The sequence below is a fragment of the Bombina bombina genome, chromosome 8 (genome assembly GCF_027579735.1).
Source record: "Bombina bombina isolate aBomBom1 chromosome 8, aBomBom1.pri, whole genome shotgun sequence".
In the NCBI taxonomy this organism is placed as follows: Eukaryota; Metazoa; Chordata; class Amphibia; order Anura; family Bombinatoridae; genus Bombina; species Bombina bombina.
This window is the reverse complement of record NC_069506.1, coordinates 18,806,986-18,829,362: the sequence shown is the minus strand read 5'-3', so window position 1 is coordinate 18,829,362 and position 22,377 is coordinate 18,806,986. Positions and strand designations below refer to the sequence as shown.

The 22,377-nt window shown below is 41.2% G+C and overlaps 1 protein-coding gene across 1 annotated transcript in view; it reads left to right on the top strand.

Moving 5' to 3' along the window:
• Positions 1-22,377, top strand: part of ARHGAP33 (Rho GTPase activating protein 33) — a 222,064-nt gene that overhangs the window by 115,483 nt on the left and 84,204 nt on the right. Inside the window, 2 exon segments of the mRNA XM_053690905.1 lie at positions 37-174; positions 18,597-18,689. Of these exon segments, the coding sequence (XP_053546880.1) occupies positions 37-174; positions 18,597-18,689 (231 nt within the window).

Sequence of the window (22,377 nt, the reverse complement as noted above, 5' to 3'; positions counted from 1 at the left end):
TTGGCTTTACCTTCACGCTTTTTTCCTGACTTTCAGGGACGCTCCTGGTCCGTCTTGCGAAGCTATGAGGATTTTCGGGTTCTGGATTCTAACCTTCACCGATGCATCTTTGATAGACGCTTCTCTCAGCTGCTGGAATTACCTCCTCGCTCCGAGTTGCCCTCTCAGGGACAGGTAAGTTAGATAGATGTAAACTACCCCAAAATGTTATAGTAATAGACAGCGAGTGGTGGAGGATTGGGCATTGTACAACTATTGCAAGAAGATGTTAACATATTCAGAAGTTTAAAGGGACAGTGTACACTCATTTTTTCTCCCCTTTAATTTGTTCCCAATGATCCATTTTACCTGCTGGAGTGTTTTAAATTATTTACAAATAGCTCCTTTACACTTATTTCAGTATTTTGAAATAGCTGATTTTGCCTATGGTATTCCTACCTATACTGAAAGTTTCTATACTTAAAGGGACACTGAACCCAATTTTTTTCTTTCATGATTCAGATAGAGCACGAAATTTTAATCAACTTTCTAATTTACTCCTATTATCAATTTTTCTTCGTCCTCTTGCTATCTTTATTTTAAAAGCAGGAATGTAAATCTTAGCAGCCAGCCCATTTTAGGTTCAGCACCATGGATAGTGCTTGCTTATTGGAGGTTTACATCTACCAACCAATAAGCAAGCATAACCCAGGTTCTCAACCAAAAATGGGCCAGCTCCTATGCATTACATTCCTGCTTTTTAAATAAAGATAACAAGAGAATAAATAAAAATTGATAATAGGAGTAAATTAGAAAGTTGCTTAAAATTGCATGCTCTATCTGATTCATGAAAGAAAAAAAATGGGTTTAGTGTCCCTTTAAGTATAGGCTATAGAAAAGCTGTTTAAACATAGCCAGTAGAAGAAACTCCCGGTGGGATTTAGGAGAGATAAATATTAAAATGTTAATTTTCAATCGTTCTCAAGTACTGGGCTTTGGTGTACAGACAGAGATAATATAAATAAATGTGAGTTTACAGAAAGCAATAATATAAGGATATCTGATTTCCCTGCAAGCACAACCCATTTTAATGGGTTTTGGTTTCAAAGAACAAAACCAGCTACTTCCTATACAAAATAAATCTAAAGAAGCAATTTCTCATACATTGTATACTTGTCAGCTGGCATAACAACTCATTGGAAACACATTAAGGGAAAACAATTTTACAGTATACTGTCCCTTTAATTGATGTGTTATTTAAAAGATCTTTTATTTACAAGGCGTTTTATGCACCTTTTTAATATCCAGTTTCCAATGGAATAGTAACTTGACAGGGAATTATAGTAGGTAATGTTTTACACATGTAAAATATATGTATCCTGGTAAAATTCATTTTATAACACAACCCCTATAATTAGCATTTTTTCACAATGTAGTAGTCAATACAAAACAAAAATAAGGAACCAGCGATATATTGTTGTAAGAGTCTGGCAAGCGTGTTCATATGTAGATATATGAACAGTAAAAAAAAGGTAACCACCACATTTCAACTTTTAGAGGTCATTACTTTCTAAATTTATAGATTTGTCATATCCTGGATAATCGAATAGTAGGTCTGGTCTGTATCATAACCATTGTAAAACAAACCTCATTTTCTACAGCAAATTTAGTTTTCAGAATTAGATTTTTGTCCTCACTAGGGCGTGAGTTTCAATTCATTATGTTTCATGTCTCTTTAAGGATAGATATGGTTATTTTACAATAAACACTAGCAAAGTACTTCTTACTCTGAGAATTTTTCTCCACCCACAAACCTCTGTTGAAACACTTAATCAAATGTGTTCTGTGAAGTTATAAAACTATTCTAGTGAACGTAAGCTACCTTGATACAATAACAATGGTCTTTTGGTGGAGAAAAGTATTAAACAGTTACCACTGAGTGTATGAGCTACGTAACTTGTTTTCAGTCACTTTTCCACAAATCAGTTTATTTTTTTCTCTAAATCGTACTATTATTTAATTTTCATAGCAGATTTCTTTTCTAAGATATGGTGAGTCCACAATGTCATCATTAACTGTTGGGAATATTACTCCTGGCCAGCAGGAGGAGGCAAAGAGCACCACAGCAAAGCTGTTAAGTATCACTTCCCTTCCCACAAACCCCAGTCATTCTCTTTGCCTTGGTGCATGGAGGAGGTGAAGTTTTGTTGTCTGAAGAAAATTGGTTTTCTTTCGCTACAAGCAAGATTGTATCTACTTTAGAAAGCCAGAGTAGGTTACTCTGTTCTTTCCCCTTTTTCAAGGATTGGGTCTAGCCGTACTCCATGTTAGTCTCTTCAGTAGGGCAGTGGGGGCTTTAAAGCAGTTAATAACTTGTAAGGTGGGCCTTGCTGCATTTTACTAACGTTTTGCTGCCCTACTATAGAAAGCCAGAGTAGGTTTACTCTTTTCTTTCTTTTTTTTTTCTACAGGTCTCTGTGAGGTGTATGTGTCCTCTCATACTGTGTGAGCTGTCCTCCTGCCAGACGGCTAGATGCTGGTAAGTGCTGTTTGTCTTCCAGGTTGGGAGATTTGCACTTTATAGGATTCCTGTAAAATATTTATTGGGACATATATATCCTAGTTAGGATATTACTTATGGCAGTGTGCAGGCAATTTAAAATGTGACATATGAGAGAGACTGCCTCCCCTTTAGTAATGATGAAGGGGTTAAACGTTATGTGAGGCTATTTTTTTTTTTTTATTATTGTTGGCAAATAAGCCTGTGAAAATTTGGATGGTGTTTCTCACTTTGTCATATATGACTGGGGTTTGTCAGTCTGACAGGGTTTTTCATTATTCACAGCTTATGGTACTAAGGTTCTATGAAGGCTTTTATGGGTCTCTTGCTGAATGCAGAGAAAGCGCATATTGTAAGTCTCTTAATAGTTAGAGACGCTGGAGTTAAGCGCGCCATTAATTTTGTTGCGCACTGTACGGCTCTGCCTTGGAATCTGAGCGGCGCAATTGTTGATTGATTCTTGAAACGAACGGAGAGGCGCCATTGTTGATTGCTCCTGTACCGCTCATGGGACCTCGGCTCCTACTCAGACTGAGAATGGTGCGGAGGTCTTTCTTTAAGTCTCTTGTTCTAATTGGAGATCAATGACACGGTGCTAATTATCGGAAAAATGTTTCCGGTTTTAGTGTTTGTTGCTGCAAACATTTTTTCATGTTGCATGGAAAGTGCTATGCATCAGATACTTCATATAGAATTTATTAAAGTTTTCACTTTCGTCCCAATTAACCATTCTACAGTTAGAGGTATTTGGGGTACTTTAAGCATTTTCTCCTACTGAATTTAAAGTGACAGCGGTATAGTTTTAGAACAGAGGTCTGTTCCTGTTTATATTATATTATATTATATTATATATATATATATATATAAACTTTTAAAGTGACAGCGCATATTTTTAAGAATTTTATTCTTTTATAGTGACATAATATTAGAAGCACTTAAATTGATAGTACAAGTCCTTAATGCATCATATTGACAATGTTTATCATACTTGGAACTAGGTTTTGTTCCTGTGTATTATGGATTTTATGTCCCACGCCAATTTTTTTATGATTAGCCATTTATTAGCCAAAGCTATTGAATGTATGCAAAACTTGTTGCACTCTGAGCCTCATTTCTCTCAGGATGATGCTGTTCAGGCATTGCCACAACTTTCTCCTTAGCCGTCCCAAGCCTCAATAGCGTCCCATGCAGTGCCCTGCGGTTCCTCTCAATATCCTGGAGGAGTGTATTTGCTTGCAGATTTTTCAGCTCAGGTATTCTCTGCGGTATCTGTAGCTTTATCTGCTTTTTCCTATCCTACAGGGAAAAACACAAGAGGACATTGCAAGATTCAAATAGTAAGGTTTCTGCTCCACATTTTGCTACACAGGTTGCGCTTTCTCCTAAGCCTGGTGAAGAGGATTCGCTGGTATTTTCTGAGTGTGAAATCTCAGATTTGGACATTATAATTCCTTTATCTGATACTGAAGGGGGTCGCCTTCAGATGTATGTTTGAATACCTTGTGTACTGTTAAATGAGGTTTTAGCTACTTGGATCACATCGATACCCCTGTCATTGTCAACCCTTGGAAGTTTTTGTAAACTTTATTATCTCTATGGTGTTCCTTCCTATGAGGAAGTGTTTCTAGACGTGCTATGGAAATTTTCACACTAATAGGAAAAGCTAGTGATACCTTTCTCCCTGTCTTTCGTCCTTTTAAGGATTTTCCTGTCACTGACTCTATTATAATGCACGGTGCCTTAAGTAGAAGGGAGCATTTCTACTATGACTCTGAGAACTTCGATCCCTATAGAGGATAATTGCTTCTTTACGGATCTATGGATGGAAGCTGGAGGTTTGGTTGATCATCTAGAGCGATGTCTTTGTCTAATTAGATTTGCTATGCTAGCCCGTGGGGTGTTGTGGCTGAAATCTTGGTCAGCTGAGAAGCCTACCTGTGGCTTAGTGGCACAGCCTATGCTTTAAACACTGTAGATGCAGGTTCAATATCCAATTTGACCAAGACATGTGACAACCGTGGCCATATTTGGAGTATATTTAATGTTTCCTACAAGTCCAAGCTTCTGGTGCTTCCTTACAAGGGTGAGACCTTGTTTAGACACACTGCTTTGAATACACCCGATCTGGTCAGTACCTGGATGGGAGACCGCCTGGGAACAACAGGTGTGGTAGGCTATGGAGATCAACCAGTCCAGGTCCAGGGGGTAGAAATCTTAAGATTTCTTTCCAGGGGCAGATTTCTCCTTTCTAGAGTATCTGCAGTCCAGGTATGATGAGAGGCATTCTTGAACTGGGTTCAGGACCTTCCTCTCTGGGAGTGATAGTTCCAGATACAGTCAGGGAACGGGATTTAGGTATTACCTTAAGTTTCTCAGAGTACAGTCCTTCAAAGATGTATCCATTCTCCTTTGATTCAAGGGGGTTTGCTCATGACGAACATAGACCTGAAGGATATGTATCTTATTGTTCCCATTATCCGGGATCTTCTTAAGTTTCTGAGATTCGTCATCCTAGGAAGACTCGTTTTAGTTGTGGGGAATTGCAAGGGTGCCATCCTGGCAATATATTGTTCAGGTGTCATCCTTCCTTCGAACAAACTCTCTTTCAAGAGATCTTGTCCCTTTTTACGTTCCCATGGATGGGAAGTAAATCTAGGGAAGAGTTCCCTTGTTTCATCTACAAGGGTGTTTTTTTTTAGGGACCTTAATAGATTCTCTATCTATGAGAATATTTCTATCAGAGGTCAGATAATCAATGATTTTTTCCTCTCTTAACAGTCTACTGTTCTGCCCACAGCTAGCTCTAGTGGTCCGGTAGATAGCTTAGCCATCTTGTAACCAGAGGATTAGGATTTTGAATCAAGCTGTAGCTGAGTCTCCTTTTGCTTTCAGTGGCTGAATGTATGGAGGTACTTGGTGTGAGGGTTCCAGGGAGAGCATCCCTTTTCTCGAGTTCATTTGTGAGCTCTTCAGTTATGCATGCTCGGTCAATGGAGCCTGGGTGATTATTACCACGGACGCCAGCCTGCTGGGCTGGGGATCAGTCTGGAACTTGTTAAAGGCGCAAGGACTTTGGACTCAAGAGGAGTCTGTTCTCCCCATCAACATCTTGGAGTGGAGAGTGATTTTTAATGCTCTGTGGGCTTGTCCTCAGTTGTCCTTAGCTGGTTTATCAGGTTTCAGTCGGACATTTTCACCTCAGTGGCTCGGGGAGGAACTCGGGGTTCCTCAGCCATGAAGGAGGTGACTCGGCTTTGTTCAGTGGGCGGTAGCTCACAGTGGCTGTCTGCCATCCACATTCTAGGAGTGGACATCTGGGAAGTGGACTTCCTGAGCAGACAGAATTTTCATCCCGGGAAGTGGGTTCTCCATCCGGAGGTGTTCTCCAGGTTAACCCTCAAATGGGGGGCTTGAGTTAGATTTGATGTTGTCTCGGCAGAACGCCAAGTTTTCAAGGTAGTTGATCTGGCGGTTCCTTGGGATTGTAGTCTAGCATACCTGTTTTCTCTGTTTGCTTTCCTTTCACGAGTCATTGCTCGTATTAAACAGGAGAGAGCATCAGTAATTTTAATAGCTCCTGCGTAACTTCGCAGGACCTGGTATGCAGACCTAGTGAAGATGTCATCTCTTCCACCTTGGAGGTTTCTTCTGAGAAAGGACCTTTTTACAAGGTCCATTCCTTCACCCAGATCTCGTTTCTCTGAAGCTGATTGCTTGGAGTTTGAACGCTTAGTTTTATCTAAGTGTGGTTTTTCTGAGTCGGTCATTGTGATCTTGATTCAGGTTAGGAAGTCTGTTTCTAGAAATATTTCCATAGGTTATGACATACACAGGGCTGCCACTAGAAATTTTGGGGGCCCTTACTTAACCCATGATCGGGCCCCCCCCCCCCCTTTGACATGTGCAATTTTCGACCAAGTGCCTAGAACGTGTATGCACTTTATTCTTAAGTGTAGTCAAACTTGGAAATGTTGTGAAGGTAGTAACACACAAACACAAAACTCAGTAGTAAGGCCAAAATGTCCTAAAAAGGAACAGACAATGGACACACACAAATTCAAACATAAACTTGCACATACACCCAAGGAAACACCCACAGAGACAGCCTCAGAAAACACACAATGACATACACACTCACAGACACCCACAGAAAACACACACACACACAGAGACACTCACAGAAAACACACAGACATACATACACACACACACACACACCCTCACAGAGACATCCACAGAAAATGCACAAAGACAGACAAATAAACCCTCACAGAAAGACCCACAGAAAAGAAATACATACACACTCATAGAGATACCAACAAAAGCACAAAGACATAAACACAGATACCCACAGAAACACTCACAGGAGGTAGAATTTCTGCACATTGCCATCCCCTAAATCAACAGTGTGTGACATGCATGCTAAAAAAAATAGCATAAATTAAGAGATCACTTTTTAAAGAATCATATTTGTAAATGAGCAAACAAAAATACTTATGTGAATTCAAAATTGTACATTATTGATCTGTCAGAAGGGGTAGATGAAGAAAAGTACTTTTGAAAGGTTGACAAATGTTTGGGGTTTCCCCCCCCCCCATATTCCCCAACCATGGGATTATTCTGCCCATTCTTCTGGTCACTGCTCTAACTACAGTGCTAATCCCGCTAGCGGGCTGGAAGTTTCACAACTCTTCCACTTTACGTCATTTTACATGAACTGTCCTCTGATACAGAAGAAGGTGATTGGAAATCTGCTGGAAGAAAAGAAGTATCCTCGCTGGGGTCTTGCTGAGGGGAAGTTACCCCTCTTAAAACAGGGGATCCCACCAGCTGTGGCTCTGAGGCATCCAGTCCCAAACTCTCAGGTACTGGCTTAAGATGTCTTCTATTTTGACGTGTGACTGCCCCTCCTTCAGTAAAGACTACATAAGACCTTGTTTCTAGAGAGCGTCCTATTACCATAGCAGGCGTCTTCTATTTCTTCTCATCATCCAGCTTAACTCTGACATTTTGGCCCACATTCAGCTCCTGCAAGCAAGGGCCTCACAAGTGTTTTCTCTGTCGTAGAAGAATCGGTAGCCCCTTTTTGCCTCTTCATTCCTCCTAAGGACCTTGTCCCGAGAAACAGAGCGGGCTGGCTGGAAAACACCCACAGAGGGTAGTGTAGTGCGGATCTGTCATCTTAGCATCAACTGTGCTGGGCTTAAGCCTGTGGCTTGGATGGGAGTTGCCCTATAGGCCAAGAGAGCTAGCTGCGGCTCAGATTGCTTCAAAATGAACTTGGTTGTTTGAACTGCCCTTTCAGCCATTCCATTGGCCTGCGGGTAATGTGGACTTGATGTAGAATGGATGAAATCATATTTACTGCTGAAAGAACTGAACTCCATGGAGACAACCTGCATTCCGTTATCATTTACCAACTCCATTGGTATGCCCCACTGGGCTAACAAGCTCTTGAGACGAGTGATAACGGCTTGACTGGTGATCTCATTCAAGGGTGCAATCTCCAAATACTCGTTCCCGGCAAAAGGCACATTTTGTTACGTGGGTTGCATTGTCGGAAATTATCCCAGGCCACTATACTACTGTAGCTGCCCTTTCTCTGAACTTTGTATTGCCCAAGTGACCATCATGAATCCTGCTTAACATCTCCTGCCGCATGCTAACAGGAATGACAATGCGGTCTTGGAACAGCACCAAACCATCCAGCTCCTTGAGCTGTGACCTCTTTGACTGGTAAGAACTTAAAGACATCCAGGCAGCCCGGCTCTCGGGCCAATCTTCTTTTTTGTACTTAATAACTTTTTGAAGGTCTGTATCTAAATGTGTGTCTCCTATCTTATTTGCTCTAGCTTTCCTGACTAAATGGATTTGGATGCCAGAACGGAATCCACATACACTTTCACATTAGATTCCGTTGAAGATTCTTCAGCAGCAGCCAGCGGGAGCCTAGAAAGTGTATCTGCCACTACTTGTTGTTTCCCTGGCACATGCACTGCCTGAACGTTGAACCTGAGCAGCCTCATCAGAAGTCTCTGGCATCATAGGGGTTTTTTGTCAATAATGTAGGAGTTGATTAGAGGGACTAGTGGTTTGTGGTCAGTTTCAAGACTAAATTTCTCTCTAAATCCACTAGGTAACGCTGGAAGCGCTCACAGGCACAAACTGCAGCCAGGCACTCTTTCTCTATTTGGGCGTATTTCGATTCAGCAGCCGTCAGTGTATGGGAACAGTAGGCAATGGGCTGTAGTTTATTCTCATTCAGCTGCAGGAGGGCGGCCCCTAGTCCATAACTGCTTGCATTAGCACTAACTACAGTTTTTTTAGAAGGGTCGTAGAACCTGATCCCAGCAGGGACTTGACTTGTACAAAAGCTTCTTCCTTTGAAGGTCTCCAGACCCAGGCAACATCTTTCTTTAACAACTCTGTGATAGGATGTAGTACTGTGGATAAATCTGAAAAGAACCTGCCCACATAATTCACAAGGCTCAATATTTGTCTCAGCTCCTGTACATCAGAAGGACTTCACTGTTCAATAGCAAGGATTTTATCAGGGTCCATCTTGATGCCATCTTTATTGATGATATACCCAAAGTAACATAACTCAGATTTTCTAAAATCGCATTTCTCTTTATTTAATTTCAGCCTGGACTCTCTAATGGTCTGCAGCACACAGCTCAATCGCTGATCATGTTCTTCCAATGTAAACCCATACACTAAAATGTTGTCCATGATGACTGCTGTGCCCTTGTGGTCCTGTAGGAGGGAACTCATCTCTCTTTAAAAGATTTCAGGAGCAGAGGATATCCCAAAGGGGAGTCTGCAGAAGCAAAATCGACCTACAGGTGTGATAAAGGTAGTCAGTTTGCGGCACTTTGGATTCAGAGGTATCTGCCAGAAGCCGCTGGAAGCATCCAGTGTAGAAAAGAACTTCACCCCAGCCAGTTTCGGAGCTATGTCTTCAAGCGTCGGCAGCACATATCTCTCTCTTCACCACCTCATTCAGCCTTTTTAAGTCTACCCATATGTGTACCTACCCGTTTGTCTTCGCTACAGGAACAATGGGGGCACACCAGTCAGTTGCTTCAACAACCTCTTCAATAACTCCCATTTCTTCTGTTATGTGTGATCAGTCCACGGGTCATCATTACTTCTGGGATATAACTCCTCCCCAACAGGAAATGCAAGAGGATTCACCCAGCAGAGCTGCATATAGCTCCTCCCCTCTACGTCAGTCCCAGTCATTCTCTTGCACCCAACGACTAGATAGGATGTGTGAGAGGACTATGGTGATTATACTTAGTTTTTATGACTTCAATCAAAAGTTTGTTATTTTACAATAGCACCGGAGCGTGTTATTACTTCTCTGGCAGAGTTTGAGGAAGAATCTGCCAGAGTTTTTTACTATGATTTTAACCGGAGTAGTTAAGATCATATTGCTGTTCTCGGCCATCTGAGGGAGGTAAAGGCTTCAGATCAGGGGACAGCGGGCAGATGAATCTGCATTGAGGTATGTAGCAGTTTTTATTTTCTGAATGGAATTGATGAGAAAATCCTGCCATACCGTTAAAATGACATGTATGTATACACTTCAGTATTCTGGGGATGGTATTTCACCGGAACTACTCTGCTAAAGGTCACTAATACTTTTAATAACTATTTATCATGTTAAACGTTTTTGCTGGAATGTAGAATCGTTTACATTGCTGAGGTACTGTGTGAATAGATATTTGGGCATTATTTTCCACTTGGCAGTTTTTTGCTTGTAATTGTGACAGTTTCGTTTCTCTTCACTGCTGTGTGGGAGAGGGAGGGGCCGTTTTTGGCGCTCTTTACTACGCATCAAAAAATTCCAGTCAGTCACTTTTATTTTTCCTGTATGATCCGGTTCATCTCTGACAGATCTCAGGGGTCTTCAAACTTCTTTGAAGGGAGGTAACTTCTCTCAGCAGAGCTGTGAGAATTCTTATAGTGACTGTGCATAAAAAACGTTGCTTTGTACTTTTTATGTAAAATTTAATTATTGTTATTTTACTAATGGGAACAAACCTTTGCTAAGAGTTGTGTTGTTTTAAAGTTTGATGCTATAACTGTTTTTCAGTTCATTATTTCAACTGTTATTTAATCGTTTAGTACCTCTTTGAGGCACAGTATTTTTTTGCTAAAAAAGATTATAACCAAGTTGTAAGTTTTTTGCTAGTGTGTTAAACATGTCTGACTCAGAGGAAGATATCTGTGTCATTTGTTCCAATGCCAAGGTGGAGCCCAATAGAAATTTATGTACTAACTGTATTGATGCTACTTTAAATAAAAGTCAATCTGTACAATGTGAACAAATTTCACCAAACAGCGAGGGGAGAGTTATGCCGACTAACTCGCCTCACGCGGCAGTACCTGCATCTCCCGCCCGGGAGGTGCGTGATATTATGGCGCCTAGTACATCTGGGCGGCCATTACAGATAACATTACAAGATATGGCTACTGTTATGACTGAAGTTTTGTCTAAATTACCAGAACTAAGAGGCAAGCGTGATCACTCTGGGGTGAGAACAGAGTGCGCTGACAATGCTAGGGCCATGTCTGATACTGCGTCACAGCTCGCAGAGCATGAGGACGGAGAGCTTCATTCTGTGGGTGACGGTTCTGATCCAAACAAATTGGACTCAGATATTTCAAATTTTAAATTTAAATTGGAGAACCTCCGTGTATTACTAGGGGAGGTCTTAGCAGCTCTTAACGATTGTAACACCGTTGCAATACCAGAGAAACTGTGTAGGTTGGATAAATACTTTGCGGTACCGGCGAGTACTGACGTTTTTCCTATACCTAAGAGACTAACTGAAATTGTTACTAAGGAGTGGGATAGACCCGGTGTGCCGTTCTCACCCCCTCCAATATTTAGAAAGATGTTCCCAATAGACGCCACCACTAGGGACTTATGGCAGACGGTCCCCAAGGTGGAGGGAGCAGTTTCTACTTTAGCTAAGCGTACCACTATCCCGGTGGAGGATAGCTGTGCTTTTTCAGATCCAATGGATAAAAAGTTAGAGGGTTACCTTAAGAAAATGTTTGTTCAACAAGGTTTTATATTACAACCCCTTGCATGTATCGCGCCGATTACGGCTGCGGCAGCATTTTGGATTGAGTCGCTGGAAGAGAACCTTAGTTCATCTACGCTAGACGACATTACGGACAGGCTTAGAGTCCTTAAACTAGCTAATTCTTTCATTTCGGAGGCCGTAGTACATTTAACTAAACTCACGGCTAAGAACTCAGGATTCGCCATACAGGCACGTAGGGCGCTGTGGCTAAAATCCTGGTCAGCTGATGTGACTTCTAAGTCCAAATTACTTAATATACCTTTCAAGGGGCAGTCTTTATTTGGGCCCGGTTTGAAAGAAATTATCGCTGACATTACAGGTGGTAAGGGCCACGCCCTACCTCAAGACAAAGCCAAAGCTAAGGCTAGACAGTCTAATTTTCGTCCCTTTCGGAATTTCAAAACAGGAGCAGCATCAACCTCCACTGCACCAAAACAGGAAGGAGCTGTTGCTCGTTACAGGCAAGGCTGGAAGCCTAACCAGTCCTGGAACAAGAGCAAGCAGGCCAGGAAACCTGCTGCTGCCCCAAAGACAGCATGAACCGAGAGCCCCCGATCCGGGACCGGATCTAGTGGGGGGCAGACTCTCTCTTTGCCCAGGCCTGGGCAAGAGATGTTCAGGATCCCTGGGCTCTAGAGATCATATCTCAGGGATACCTTCTAGACTTCAAATTATCTCCCCCAAGAGGGAGATTTCATCTGTCAAGGTTGTCAACAAACCAGATAAAGAAAGAAGCGTTTCTACGCTGCGTACAAGATCTGTTATTAATGGGAGTGATCCATCCGGTTCCACGATCGGAACAAGGACAAGGGTTCTACTCAAACCTGTTTGTGGTTCCCAAAAAAGAGGGAACTTTCAGGCCAATCTTAGATTTAAAGATTCTAAACAAATTCCTAAGAGTTCCATCGTTCAAAATGGAAACTATTCGGACAATCTTACCCATGATCCAAGAGGGTCAGTACATGACCACAGTGGATTTAAAGGATGCTTACCTTCACATACCGATCCACAAAGATCATCACCGGTACCTAAGGTTTGCCTTCTTAGACAGGCACTACCAGTTTGTAGCTCTTCCATTCGGACTGGCTACGGCTCCAAGAATCTTCACAAAGGTTCTGGGTGCCCTTCTAGCGGTACTAAGACCGCGAGGGATTTCGGTAGCTCCGTACCTAGACGACATTCTAATACAAGCTTCAAGCTTTCAAACTGCCAAGTCTCATACAGAGTTAGTTCTGGCATTTCTAAGGTCGCATGGATGGAAGGTGAACGAAAAGAAGAGTTCTCTTTTTCCTCTCACAAGAGTTCCATTCTTGGGGACTCTTATAGATTCTGTAGAAATGAAGATTTACCTGACAGAAGACAGGTTAACAAAGCTTCAAAATGCATGCCGCGTCCTTCATTCCATTCAACACCCGTCAGTAGCTCAATGCATGGAGGTGATCGGCTTAATGGTAGCGGCAATGGACATAGTACCTTTTGCACGCCTACACCTCAGACCGCTGCAATTATGCATGCTAAGTCAGTGGAATGGGGATTACTCAGATTTGTCCCCTACTCTGAATCTGAATCAAGAGACCAGAAATTCTCTTCTATGGTGGCTTCATCGACCACACCTGTCCAGGGGGATGCCATTCAGCAGGCCAGACTGGACAATTGTAACAACAGACGCCAGCCTACTAGGTTGGGGCGCTGTCTGGAATTCTCTGAAGGCTCAGGGACTATGGAATCAGGAGGAGAGTCTCCTTCCAATAAACATTCTGGAATTGAGAGCAGTTCTCAATGCCCTTCTGGCTTGGCCCCAGTTAACAACTCGGGGGTTCATCAGGTTTCAGTCGGACAACATCACGACTGTAGCTTACATCAACCATCAGGGAGGGACAAGAAGCTCCCTAGCAATGATGGAAGTATCAAAGATAATTCGCTGGGCAGAGTCTCACTCTTGCCACCTGTCAGCAATCCACATCCCGGGAGTGGAGAACTGGGAGGCGGATTTCTTGAGTCGCCAGACTTTTCATCCGGGGGAGTGGGAACTTCATCCGGAGATCTTTGCCCAAATACTTCGACGTTGGGGCAAACCAGAGATAGATCTCATGGCGTCTCGCCAGAACGCCAAACTTCCTCGCTACGGGTCCAGATCCAGGGATCCGGGAGCAGTTCTGATAGATGCTTTGACAGCACCTTGGAACTTCAGGATGGCTTATGTGTTTCCACCCTTCCCGCTGCTTCCTCGATTGATTGCCAAAATCAAACAGGAGAGAGCATCAGTAATTCTAATAGCACCTGCATGGCCACGCAGGACTTGGTATGCAGATCTGGTGGACATGTCATCCTGTCCGCCTTGGTCTCTACCTCTAAGACAGGACCTTCTGATACAGGGTCCATTCAAACATCAAAATCTAACTTCTCTGAAGCTGACTGCTTGGAAATTGAACGCTTGATTTTATCAAAACGTGGTTTTTCTGAGTCGGTTATTGATACCCTGATTCAGGCTAGGAAGCCTGTTACCAGAAGGATTTACCATAAAATATGGCGGAAATACCTATACTGGTGCGAATCCAAAGGTTACCCCTGGAGTAAGGTTAGGATCGCTAGGATATTGTCTTTTCTACAAGAAGGTTTAGAAAAGGGTTTATCAGCTAGTTCATTAAAGGGACAGATTTCAGCTCTGTCCATCTTGTTACACAGACGTCTGTCAGAAAATCCAGATGTCCAGTCCTTTTGTCAGGCTTTAGCTAGGATCAAGCCTGTATTTAAAGCTGTTGCTCCACCATGGAGTTTAAACTTAGTTCTTAACGTTTTACAGGGTGTTCCGTTTGAACCCCTTCATTCCATTGATATAAAGATGTTATCTTGGAAAGTTCTGTTTTTAATGGCTATTTCCTCGGCTCGAAGAGTCTCTGAGTTATCAGCCTTACATTGTGATTCCCCTTATCTGATTTTTCACTCAGACAAGGTAGTTCTGCGTACTAAACCTGGGTTCTTACCTAAGGTAGTCACTAACAGGAACATCAATCAAGAGATTGTTGTACCATCCTTGTGTCCAAATCCTTCTTCAAAGAAGGAACGTCTTCTACACAATCTGGATGTAGTTCGTGCCCTCAAGTTCTACTTGCAGGCAACTAAAGATTTTCGCCAAACTTCTTCCTTGTTTGTCGTTTACTCTGGACAGAGGAGAGGTCAAAAAGCTTCTGCTACCTCTCTCTCTTTTTGGCTTCGTAGCATAATACGTTTAGCCTATGAGACTGCTGGACAGCAGCCTCCTGAAAGAATTACAGCTCACTCCACTAGAGCTGTGGCTTCCACTTGAGCCTTTAAGAATGAGGCCTCTGTTGAACAGATTTGCAAGGCTGCAACTTGGTCTTCGCTTCATACTTTTTCCAAATTTTACAAATTTGACACTTTTGCTTCTTCGGAGGCTATTTTTGGGAGAAAGGTTCTTCAGGCAGTGGTTCCTTCTATATAATGAGCCTGCCTATCCCTCCCGTCATCCGTGTACTTTTGCTTTGGTATTGGTATCCCAGAAGTAATGATGACCCGTGGACTGATCACACATAACAGAAGAAAACATAATTTATGCTTACCTGATAAATTCCTTTCTTCTGTTGTGTGATCAGTCCACGGCCCGCCCTGTTTTAAGGCAGGTAGATATCTTTTAAATTATACTCCAGTCACCACTTCACCCTTGGTTACTCCTTTCTCGTTGATTCTTGGTCGAATGACTGGGACTGACGTAGAGGGGAGGAGCTATATGCAGCTCTGCTGGGTGAATCCTCTTGCATTTCCTGTTGGGGAGGAGTTATATCCCAGAAGTAATGATGACCCGTGGACTGATCACACAACAGAAGAAAGGAATTTATCAGGTAAGCATAAATTATGTTATTCTTCATACAGAGAAGTTCCTTCTCCACTTGAGGCATGAGCAGGAACGGAATTCTATGAGGAGTGGTAATGCTGTATGGGACTGCACCACTTTTAAGTGATATTCGGACTGGTTTGCAATTCAGTAGGCCCAATTCACCAAATATGTCTTCAGAAATCTCATTCACTTTGGCGACAAGGCCCAAACCACAGGCTGCTTTCCTGCTCAATAGGTTGTTAACACACTGACCTCTTATTACATGTACCCACATGGTGAATTTCCTCTGCTTGTACTCGCAGCTGGCAAGAAATTTCCTTGCACAATCAATGTGGCCACCAGGACTATGAACATTCGTTGTAACTTTCACCAGCGGAGGCTGTCGAGGCAGTTTTATGAATGCTGCAAGGGACATAACAGTGATGTCTGCTCCCGTGTCAATCTTTAAGGCAACCTTGGCTCCCATTACAGTAAGGGTAACCCGCCAATTTTCGTCTGAACCAGACCGTTTAACAACAGACCCTACTTCTTGACCCTCCTGGTCACTATCCACCTGCATCTCCTTAATGGATTCAGTTTTACACACCACTTCAAAATGGACCATTTGGTTACACTTCCTACATCTTTTAGCTTTAGTAGAGAGTTTGACATTCTGATCATGAGTACGGTTACACCGCATGCAGCGAGCCTGCTGCACCCATCCGCTTCTGGGCCTATCTGTTGCCCTTAGTCTACCGCTCACACTGTGCCTTTCACCTGCAGCTCTCCTGAACTGCTGCACTTCATCCACAATACTCTCAGACCTCAGATCAGCACTTTGCTTTTTCACCAGTTCACTCTGGTGGGCCATCCTAATAGCCCCGTCTAACGTCAATTCAGCCTTCAACTGTAGCATCAGTGAGACCTCAGCATCTGCAATTCCTATAACTATTTTGTCTCTGATTTGCTCTTATTTAGCAACACCAAACTCCCAGAATTCAGCTAGTTCATACAAACTGCGCACAAATGACTCCACAGATTCTCCCACACGCTGAGCACGTTTGTGAAAACAAGCCTTCTCATGAATGACATTTCTTTTGGGCACAAAGTGAGCACTGAGTTTGTTCATAACTATTTCAAAGACAAATTCTTCCCCTTCTTAGAAAGTCTAGACATTGAACACTGGCTCCACGTCTTTCCCCATAGAGTATAAAAGAGCATTAACTTGTACTTCACCACGCTCCTTGTCCAGCTTGGAAGCAATCCTGAAGCGTTGAAACCGCTGACGCCATGTGGGCCAAGCTGTAGGCTGAGAGAAATCAAAAGGCTCAGGTGGGGTAAACTTCGACATGGTCATTAATTAGGTAACAGAAGCACAGGCAAGAACTTCTGACACCATGTCATGAGATGCAGGACACAGCATAGAAGGTACAACGCTATTTTATTGCAGAGCATAGAAGTATACAGCTTGTACAACACATCTAACTTAGTAACTGCGACATAGACTATAAAAGCTATAAGTCACGCCCCCATCCGGTGACGTCACACTTCCACTCTCATCACATCTCCTATTATCATTTTTTCTTCGTTCTCTTGGTATCTTTATTTGAAAAGCAGGAATGTAAGCTTAAGAGCTGGCCTATTTTTGTTTGAGAACCTGGGTTGCACTTTCTTATTGGTTTGCTAAATGTAGCCACCAATCACAAGCGCTAACCAGGGTGCTGAAACCAAAAATAGGCTGGTTTCTTAGCTTATATTCCTACTTTTTCAAATAAAGATATCAAGAGAACGAAGAAAATTTGATAATAGGGATCAATTAGAAAGTTGCTTAAAATTGTTGCTCTATCTGAATCATGAAAGAAAAAATGTGTGTTTAGTATCCCTTTAAGGTGAAAGTCTTTGCTCTCCTTAATTAAATACTCAGTGGTTTATCACAATCTATCGTTTTTTATCAGCATTGTAACAGCTCCCGATGAGCTGTTTTCTTTGTTTATGCGATCACAATCTGTTATTTTCATTGTTCATATGCAGGATTTTTCATTTTATTTAGTTTTTGTGAAAAGTGTCCTTATCAGGAAAACATGAATGACACATATAAAGTATAACAATCCAAATTCAATACTTAACTACACATTTATGGGGCCAGTTTTCAGTTATTGAATATCACAGCTAAAAGGACTCGGTTAACCCTGAACATTACATTTCAACTTATTACTATTTGCCCGAAAAGTGTTTGAATGTAACATGGGTATTGCACTAAAACTATTCACAGTCACATTCGATAGCAACATTACCAAACAGATAACAACACTAACTACTCGATCAATTAAAGTTAAAGGTAATAACAATAATAGATTGTTTTACCCTAAAAAAAGGCAAAATTCATAACCTAACAAACACCCTCTATACAGATTCTGTTTAAATCCCTTATAGAGAGAGACACTGGTTTTGTAGCATAACTGGTCACTTATTAGCATCACTAAACAGTATTAAAATGTATCAGTGAACATACTGGTGATGTAATCAGTAAACTCATGAAATCGCCATTTTGTTTATCTTGCGTTGTGCATATTTTTATTTATTTATTACGTAACAGCAAGATTAACAACACCGATAAGTGGTTTGTGCTGTTTTCTAAAGGGTATGATTTCGAGCTTCAGGGACATTACCAGCAGATGTATTTTGAGATTATGCTAATAATTTAGAGCTTGTCATTTTTGTTTTATAATATCCCTTTAAGTTTAATGCATCACTTCCAATTCCCTATGAGGAGTGCATTACAGAGAGTCATTTAAAATGTTCATGCATAATTTAAATTAAACTTACCCGGTGGCTTGAGCCTCCAGTCTGCGCCTACTGGCTACAATTAATTTAAAAAAAAGATGCGGCTAATCCAGCCAATCATAGGCTAAGGTGTCCCTAATATTATTTTCAATGGCAATGTGCTTCTTAGTGCTTGTTGCCTCGGGGGTAATTCCACCCTCGGATTCAGGAACAAGATGAGTCTCATATAAAATAAGCATATTATAAATTACGTGCTGTAGTACAATCCTTTAGTACAGTTTAATAAATATTTAGTATCTGTGTATAAAATTATAACCATTTGTCTCTCTGTTTCCAGCTTCTGGCCCCCCTGCTGTCTCGTTATTTGAAGGGTCTCTCAGGAATTGTGGACAGTAACGTCAACTGCGGACCTGTACTTAACTGGATGGAGGTATAAGCTGCGGCAGACATCCTTACTGCTGTTAACCTGTTAAATAGAACTGCGATTCTGCCCTTATTATTAGCTGAGTTGCTACAAATTAACTTCTTTTATCAGGGCGTAGGCTTTTAGCCATATTGTTTAGCTTATACATCCAATGGGAAGTTTTAGTTAAAGCAGCAGTAAAGTCAAAAGTAAATTTAGATGGGTTGGATAGTGCATGACATTTTAAACAACTTTTCAATTTACTGCTAATATCAATTTTGTTTAGTTCTCTTGGTACCCTTTGTTAAAGAGCGATCCTAGGTGAGCTCAGGAGCGTGTACGTGTCTGGCAGCAGTGTTTGCAACAATGTTTATAGCAACGTTATTTGAGTTCCTATAAGCCTACTCTTCAACAACGGATACCAAGAGAACAAAGCACATTTGATAATAGAAGTAAATTGGAAAGTTGTTTAAAATTCCTAGCTATCAGGAAGATTTAATTTTGATTTACTGTCCCTTTAATGGCATTATAGGGTTATTAACATCTCGTTTCTTTGTTGCTACTGAAGTGGCGCATATTAAAGTATATTACAGTTGGAAGTATTAGTGCTGAAAACAATGTTTGCTTATGCATGTGGGGCATCTTCTCCACCAATAGAACTGTGGTTCTTTTATCAGACAATTAGCTAATTGTCCTAACAGATTTGTTATACACAAACTGCCACTTCCTGTTTCATAAACGAAATAAACAATTTTACCTTATTTTCTATACGTTATTAACATATTTATTTGCGCTCTTTGATATACGTGATATTCTTTTTATATTGTGATATATTTGTTTAATGTCTCTATAATTTCAGTGCAGAGACCATTTATTTCATGCGTTTCAGCTTCTGTGCAGGTGGAGTAGGGAAGAATATGATTGACAGGTTTCAGGCGCGCATGTAGTTGCGCAACTAGTGTAACAATAATGTAATTTATAGGTACTGTACAGAATGCTAGAGGTTTAAAGGGACGAGTCAGAAGAAAATACTGTAATGTGTAAGTTCATTTTGTAACTGTGTTTACCTGTGCCTATGGTTTAAACACACTCACCTAGATTACGAGTTTTGCGCTAAACAGGGTGCGTAACGAATGCAAAAAAATTAGCTTTATTGCACTTTCCATAGCGCTGCCATTACGAGTTACTGAAAAACCTCCTTGTGCTGTGCGTTATGGTGTGTTAAGGTTCATACTGCACAAAAGCCAAGGGCTGAGTTTACATGCTCGTGCATGCTTTCCCCCATAGACATCAATAGGGAAAGAGTGATAGAAAAAAACCGAACACCTGCAATCGCGGAATGGCAAATCGCCGTAACGCAACCCCATTGATTTCTATGGGGGAAAGAAACTTACGTTTAAACCTAACACCTTAACATAAACCCCTAGTCTAAACACCCTTAATCTGCTGCTCCCCGACATCGCCAACACTAATAAAAGTTATTAACCCCTAAACCGTTGCTCCCCGACATTGCCGACACTAATAAAAGTTATTAACCCCTAATCCGCTGCCCCCCCCGACATCGCCGGCACCTAAATAAAGTTATTAACCCCTAAACCGAACACCCCCCTATCTTTAAATTAAAAGTTACAAATAAATAAAAACTTACCTGTGAAATAAAAAAAAACCTAAGATTAAACTATAAATTAACCTAACATTTACTATTCTAATAAAATAAAAAAATAAACTACCAATTAAAATTTCTAAATTACCAATTTAACAAAAAAAAACCTAACACTACGAAAAAATAAAAAAATCCTAATACTAAGAAAAAATTTAAAAACTCTAACAGTACAAAAAATAATAAACACTAAAACTACAAAAAATAATAAAATTATCAAAAATAAAACCAATTACACCTAATCTAATAGCCCTATAAAAATAAAAAATAAAATAAAAATAAAAACACCCCCTTACCTATAATAAACTACCAATAGCCCTTAAAAGGGCCTTTTGTAGGGCATTGCCCTAAGATAAACAGCTCTTTTACCTAGAAAGTCCCACCCAACAGTAAAACCCACCACCCAACCAACCCCCTAAAATAAAAACCTGATTCTAAAAAAAAAAAAACCTAAGCTAGCATTGCCCCTAAAGGGGCATTTGTATGGGCATTGCCCTAAAAAGGGCATTCAGCTCTTTTACTGCCCTTAAAATGGCATTCAGCTCTTTTACACTACCCAAACCCTAATCTTAAAAAAAAAAAAACACCCCAAAAAAAAAACTAAAAAAAAAACTAACACTAACCCCAGAATATCTACTCGTGGTTCCTGAAGTCCGGACATCCATCTCCATCTAGGCAGCGAGAAGTCTTCATCCAGGCGGCGACATGTTCATCCATCACGGAGGCGTCTTTTATCTTCATCCCAGCGGCGCGGAGCTATGCAGGACCGGCGATGACATCCTGCGTAGAGCGTCTTCTTCATACAATCACTGCCGTACACTGAATTTGAATGCAAGGTACCTGTTTAAAAATGGCATACCTTGCATTCCTATTGGCTGATTTGATTCTTCAAATTCAATAGGATGAGAGCTACTGAAATCCTACTGGCTGTTCAAAACAGCAAATAACTGAAAATCTATTGGCTGATTTGAAAAGCCAATAGGATTTCAGTAGCTCTCATCCTATTGACTGTTTTGAGCACCCAATAGGATTTCAGAAGCTCTCATCCTATTGGCTGATTTGAATTTGAAGAATCAAATCAGCCAATAGGAATGCAAGGTACGCCATTTTTAAACGGGTACCTTATATTCAACTTTAGTGTACAGCGGTGATCGTATGAAGAGGACGCTCTTTTATGAGCAGTAAAAGAGCTGAATGTCCTTTTAAGGGCAATGCCCATACAAATGCTCCTTTAGGTGCAATGGGTAGCTTAGGTTTTTTAAGACTTAGGTTTTTTATTTTAGGGGGTTGGTTGGGTGGTGGGTTTTACTGTTGGGGGGACTTATATAGTATTTGCGATGCGGGAGGGCGGTTGTTTAGGGGTTAATAGGCAGTTTATGGGTGTTCGTGTTTTTGTAACATTTTAGTTATGAGTTTTGTGCAACATTTTTGTTTAACAAAATCCATAACTACTGGTCTCAGATGGCGGAATGAATTGTATCGGTATAGGCTGTAACTCAAGCATTTTAGCCGGACCGTACAACCTGTAATACAACGCTATGGAAAATCCTGCACTCAAACGTCAATTTTTTAAATGTGGAATGGACGTTGCGTTACAGGCTAAAATGCTTGCGGTATAGATATACCGCCTCAACTCATAATATGCATTACCGGCCATTCCAGTGAAATGGACAATTTTCCAGCGTTAATAGCCGTACCGCACTATAACGCAAAACTCTTAATCTAGGCCATAGTTAGAGTCAGCTCCAGAGCAGCAATGCACTACTGGGAACTAGCTGATCACGTCTGGTGAGCCAATGACAAGATGCATATTTGTGTAAGCCACCGATAATCAGCTAGCTCCCAGTAGAGCATTGTTGCCTTCCTGGTATGGTGTGCTCTATCTGAGCAACAAAAGTTTAATTGTTACTTTTACGTCCCTTTTAAAGGAAATTATTGATCCTTTTTAAATGTAAATAAAAGTATTTGTATGCAGTAGGAAATAAACCCTAGTGATGGTAACATTTAATACAGTGAACACAGAAAGACACAGGGCATAGTAGCACATGAGCAGAG